This window comes from Dendrobates tinctorius, unplaced genomic scaffold (assembly GCF_039654945.1).
Source record: "Dendrobates tinctorius isolate UK_male_01 unplaced genomic scaffold, ASM3965494v1 ptg000016l, whole genome shotgun sequence".
NCBI classification, from domain to species: Eukaryota; Metazoa; Chordata; class Amphibia; order Anura; family Dendrobatidae; genus Dendrobates; species Dendrobates tinctorius.
In genome coordinates, this window is record NW_027361684.1 from 21671107 (window position 1) to 21677106 (window position 6000).

The 6000-nt window shown below is 41.8% G+C and overlaps 1 protein-coding gene across 6 annotated transcripts in view; it reads left to right on the top strand.

Moving 5' to 3' along the window:
- The window catches only part of AIPL1 (AIP like 1 HSP90 co-chaperone), a 175740-nt gene extending 173418 nt beyond the window's left edge, over positions 1–2322 (top strand). For all 6 annotated transcript variants that reach the window (XM_073565571.1, XM_073565572.1, XM_073565574.1 and 3 more), the window contains one exon: positions 2–2322. In XM_073565571.1, coding sequence (XP_073421672.1) covers positions 2–204 — 203 coding nt within the window. In that variant the 3' untranslated portion in view covers positions 205–2322. The remainder of the gene's footprint in view (position 1) is intronic.
- The last annotated feature ends 3678 nt before the right edge of the window (positions 2323–6000 follow it).

A 6000-nucleotide genomic window follows, 5' to 3' on the forward strand; every position in this document is an offset into this window, starting at 1 on the left:
GGTTTGGTGAAGGCTTATTTCCTTCGCGCAAAAGCAAATGCTGAAGTGTGGAATGAAGCAGAAGCAAAGAAGGATTTTGAGAAAGTCATAGAACTAGATCCAGCTATGAGCCGTCAAGTAAAGAAAGAAATACGGATGCTGGAGACAAGGATGCAAGAGAAGGAAGAGGAAGAAAAACTCAAGTATAAAAATCTATTTTCATAGGTGATCAGAAAATCACAACTAGTCTAAAGGTTATACTGGTATCCATAACTACTACACTTATGCCAACCTCATTTGCAATTATCACAAGCAATAGGAAACATTTGTAACATATTCCCATTTACTAATACCTTCATTTTCTGATGCCTCAAATGGTCGCTGACATTTCAACATATGTAATATAATAAAGTGGTTTATAAGATCTCACAATACTAGAAGAACTTTACAGAAAGACATTGGGAAAAAATAGTAAAGTGTTATTCCTATTTCAGGCATTTATAGTATATTATAGAGTCTTGAGTAGAGATGCAGGTCCCACCTCTGGGGACTACACCTTGAGAACAGTGGTCCCCATATGACAGATTCTTGAGTAGAGATGCAGGCCCCACCACTGGGGATTGCACCTTGAGAACAGTGGTCCCCATTTCCCTTGAGAACAGTGGTTCTCATATGACAGATTCTTGAGAAGTGATGCAGGTCCCACCACTGAGGATTGCACCTTGAGAACAGTGGTCCCCATATGACAGATTCTTGAGTAGAGATGCAGGCCCCACCACTGGGGATTACACCTTGAGAACAGTGGTCCCCATTTCCCTTGAGAACAGTGGTCCCCATATGACAGATTCTTGAGTAGAGATGCAGGTTCCACCACTGGGGATTACACCTTGAGAACAGTGGTCCCCATTTCCCTTGAGAACAGTGGTCCCCATATGACAGATTCTTGAGTAGAGATGCAGGTCCCACCACTGGGGATTGCACCTTGAGAACAGTGGTCCCCATTTCCCTTGAGAACAGTGGTCCCCATATAACAGATTCTTGAGTAGAGATGCAGGTCCCACCACTGAGGATTGCACCTTGCGAACAGTGGTCCCCATTTCCCTTGAGAACAGTGGTCCCCATATGACAGAGTTTTGAGTAGACATGTAGGTCCCATGTCTGGGGACTACATCTTGAGAACAGTGGTCTCCATGTTTTGGAATTAAAAGAAATCTGTCAGGAGGATCAACGTTCCTAAGTCATCTATATGGATTGGGCATGTAGGTCATAAGAAGCTGAATAAAATGATTAATATATGTGATCCGATGTCTTATTCCAGAGAAATTCACATTTTTTAAAATATGTAAATTAGCTGTTCAGGTCTATGGGTTGAACTCTGATCTCCAGGAGAATCTGCCTGCAGAGCTTATTTTAATGAAAGGAGGTGTTACCAGTGTGAGACACGTAATGACTGACAGCTTGCTCTCCTGATTTACATGTCTCACACTGATAACTCTCCCATTCATTTAAAATGATACTTGGAGGCAGATTCTTAGGGAGATCTGTGTCCGGTCCATAGATCTTAAGAGCTCATTTAAATATGATCAAAAATGAGGAATTCTATGGAATAAGACATTGGATCGCAGATATCAAGGTATAATTTTATTCAGCTTCCTATAACCTGCATGCCCATATAGATGGCTTAGGAGGGTTGTTCCTACTGACATATGCCATTTAAGAGGTGCCCATGTCTGCTGATGAGCCATAAATGTCTATTAATATTAATTCACTGGTTGGAAGTCTGGCAGTTTCTTCCTTGTGTAGCATACCTTAACAGGATGCATGTGGTGGAAAAAATGGTGCAGGTGTTCATTAAATAAAGCCTTTGGTCAGAAAATTGGCAGTAAAAAATTGATAGATCTGCCAAACTATTTTCCATTAAGATGCATATATAACGTCTACTGTTTATACGATCAGCTCAGCCTCTTTCTCTGTATTACATCTTTTTCCTTCTTTCACAGTCATTTTGGTTTTCGAGTGCCCTGAAGGTTGTATAATGGAAGGGAGGAAGCAGGTATTAGACCAATAGAAAGACTTTTTTCGAGAGATTTTCTGTCCACCAGCAATAGTTATACTATGCTTTATCTGATACTTTCTTAATAATTTAATACTAAAATGACAGACATAGTTTTAAGATTAAATGACTTCAATTTTAGCGCCAATGCATTGGTGCAAGAATATGAAAACCGTAAAGGGTTCAGCTCAAATCATGTAGTGTCCGGAAAAACAATTACCGTAGTTGTACTGTACATTGTATGAAGAATCCACTGTATAATACAAAATGATATCTAGAAATAAAAACACTTGTACAGAGAATCTACCCTCATTCATTATCTATGGCTAATGTCAATGTGGTTTGTAAGTGACTTCTAGGTTATTTAGCTCAGATGACGTATTGCAATAAAATATTATTTAGATGTAGTTAACCTAAGTGTATTTGGCTTTCACACTGAATACATACCGTCCTTGGTTAAGTGTTTGTGCCTCTAATTCTCGCTCTCTCTCAAGGACCGCAGTCCCATCTTTCCCAGGATCCATTATGCAGGCGTAGCGCAGTTTTCTGTTGATATCACGTGCACTAAAATACTGTGATACATCATGTTAATTTGTTCAAATGGCTTTGTCAGCGCATGTGAACACCATAGGAGGGGGCTCCCAACATGATCCAAATACTAATACATGCCTTGTATCCATGAACTGCCATACAGCACTTGATACATTGATAGGTTATATTTACTGTCAATATATAATATAGATGGTCCCACTATGAGGTCTATCTTGGTGAAAGACTCACTTTGAGGCTATGTGCCCACGTAGCGTTTAAGGCTGTGTGCCCACGATGCGATTTTTAAGCGTTTTTGCCGCGATTTTCGGCGCAAAAATGTTTAAAAATCTTGTACAGAACGCACCCCATGCATTCCTATGGCATTCCGCACATGCTGTGCTAATGCTGCGCTTTTTTCCGCGGCGGAATCGCATCGTGGAAAAAATCACAGCATGCTCATTCTTTTGTGCGGAATCGCAAAGAATTGCAGTGATTCCGCACCCATAGGAATGCATGAGAACCGCTTACTTCCCGCATGTGGCTATGCCCACCATGCGCGAAGTTAAGCATCTCATGTGCGGTTGGTACCCACGGTGTGGAGGAGAGGAGACTGTCCTCCAGGCCCTGGGTACCATACCCCTGTAAAAAAAAGAATAAAAAATGAAAAATCGGGGTATATTTACCTTCCGACGTCCCGTGCTGCCATCCAGGGCCTCAGTGTTCCCAGTAATGCCTTGCGGCAAGGTCCTGTAATGACGTAGTCTCGCGTTACTCTAGCGGTCTCGTGAGATCACTATAGCAATGCGAGACCAACGTCATCACAGGTCTCGCAAGGCATCGCTGGGAACGGGAGCGTCGCTGAGACTGCGCGGGACGTCGGAAGGTAAATATACCCCGATTTTTTATTTTTTAATTATTTTTTACATTCTTTCTTTTACTATTGATGCCGCATAGGCGGCCTCATTAGTAAAAACCTGGTCACACTCGTCAAACACTATGTTTGACGAGTGTGACCAACCTGTCAATCACTTTCCAAGCGATGCTTCAAATCGATTGGAAAGTGCTTGACTATCACACGCGAAAATCACAGCAAAATCATGGTAAAATCGCGCAGAAAAAACGTGCAATTTCTGGGAAGGAGTCCGGTTTTCAGTGTCTGGATTTAAACGCTACATGGGCACATAGCCTAAATCCGGACACTGAAAACCGGACTCCTTCCCAGAAATCGCGCGTTTTTTTCAGTGCGATTTTACCACGATTATGTTCGCGATTTTGCCATGATTTTCGCTTGTGATAGTCAAGCACTTTCCAAGCGATTTGAAGCATCGCTTGGAAAGTGATTGACAGGTTGGTCACACTCGTCAAACATAGTGTTTGACAAGTGTGACCAGGTTTTTACTATTGAGGCTGCCTATGCGGCATCAATAGTAAAAGAAAGAATGTAAAAAATAATTAAAAAATAAAAAATCGGGGTATATTTACCTTCCGACGTCCCGCACTGCCATCCCGGGCCTCAGCGTTCCCTTAATGCCTTGCGAGACCTGTGAAGACGTTGGTCTCGCTTGCTATAGCGATCTCACGAGACCACTAGTGTCACGCGAGATTACGTCATTACAGGACCTTGCCGTAAGGCATTACTGGGAATGCTGAGGCCCGGGATGGCAGCGCGGGACGTCGGAAGGTAAATATACCACATTTTTTTATTTTTTATTCTTTTTTTTACAGGGGTATGGTACCCAGGGCCTGGAGGACAGTCTCCTCTCCTCCACACCGTGGGTACCAACCGCACATGAGATGCTTAACTTCGTGCATGGTGGGCATAGCCACATGCGGGAAGTAAGCAATTCTCATGCATTCCTATGGGTGCGGAATTGCGGCTATTCTTTGCCATTCCGCACAAAAGAATGAGCTTGCTGTGATTTTTTCCGTGATGCGATTCCGCTGCGGAAAAAAGCGCAGCATTAGCACAGCATGTGCGGAATGCCATAGGAATGCATGGGGTGCGTTCTGTACAAGATTTTTAAATGTTTTCGCAGCGTTATCACGGCAAAAACGCTTAAAAATCTCATGGTGGGCACAGCCTAAATGAAGTGATGGATATACAAACTACCAGGCTTATTTGTTTGCCTCTATGTAGTCAATATTATATTTCCTGTATCCTCAGTATGTCATGTTAATGTGATTTTAGGCATTTTGATAAACTCTGGTGTGACCTTTTTGTTCATTTAGTTCTTCATATTATGTATTTTGCTCTCAGATTTCTAGAACAATGTCAGGAAACTTGGAATCTCCACCAGATATCATTACAAAATACTAGTAATTCTTACCATAAAATGGTTGTTTAGCCCTGGTGAAATTTTTGATAGGATTCGACAAGCTGCCATGCTTAACAGCGTGCAATATACACATTATTAGGATTTGTCTTCACTTGCAATTTAGAAACTTGCAGTCATGCGCCAAATAGATTTTCACCTTAATGTTTTATTGAAAAAAAATGATGAGAATCACGTACTTGGGACCATGTGACGACTGCAGAACACGGCAAGTGCAGCCAAATACTAACAGTGTGTATATTGTACAATGTTAAGCTTCAGGAAACACAAATATTCAATGAAAATTCTACAAGAGCTTGACAACACCTTTATTCTCTTTCTGCTGACCAGATATCAGTGTGTTCCAGGAGATCAACCCACGTCCCCTCTCCTATCATCAGTGTCAGCTGTATGGTTGTAAGACGAGTAACTGAACCAGTTGCCTCCCTTCTCTGCCCAGTCTTTAATTGGGGGAGAGCTTTGCAGAATGATTGTGAATCCCTGCTCATTTACCAAGTCTTGCTCCTTATTTGTCGAATTATCGAACGGATAAACCATTTAATTCCTTTAGTTTCAGTTATATGCAAATCGTCTTGGAGACAGGGTAAGCAGGGAGAGCATAGTTATCTACTGATTAATTTTATTAATCATTTATAAACTGTGTCCCTGATTGGTCAAGGCTGACACTGTTCATGCCGGACTTGATAAGGAGGCGTGTTGGAGCCAGACGCTCACGATACATTAAGAGGCGCATCTCTTAATGAATCAGGTGCATCTGAAAAAATGGTGTATGTTTCTAGAAGATTTCGGGCTTAAGGAGTGCCACCACTCATCATGAAGTAGACGAGCTGAGGCTTCACACTCTGATTTCATCCTCATCCTGCCTATTTTTGGTGGAGCTGGGCAAAACTGGCATGAAAACACGAAAAGTTGCCAAATATTTGCACAACCTCAAGTTGTGCCAAATTTTTGCAACTTTTCACAATTTTTTACACCAAAATTCACTTTGATGAATGGGAGCCCTAGTGTTCTATTAAAAAATGTGCGTCATCAAAGACGACCTCTTTTTGTCTAACAGATGCCATTGTCATAAACTGGCCACTGCAAGTCCAGTTTCTGAGACCT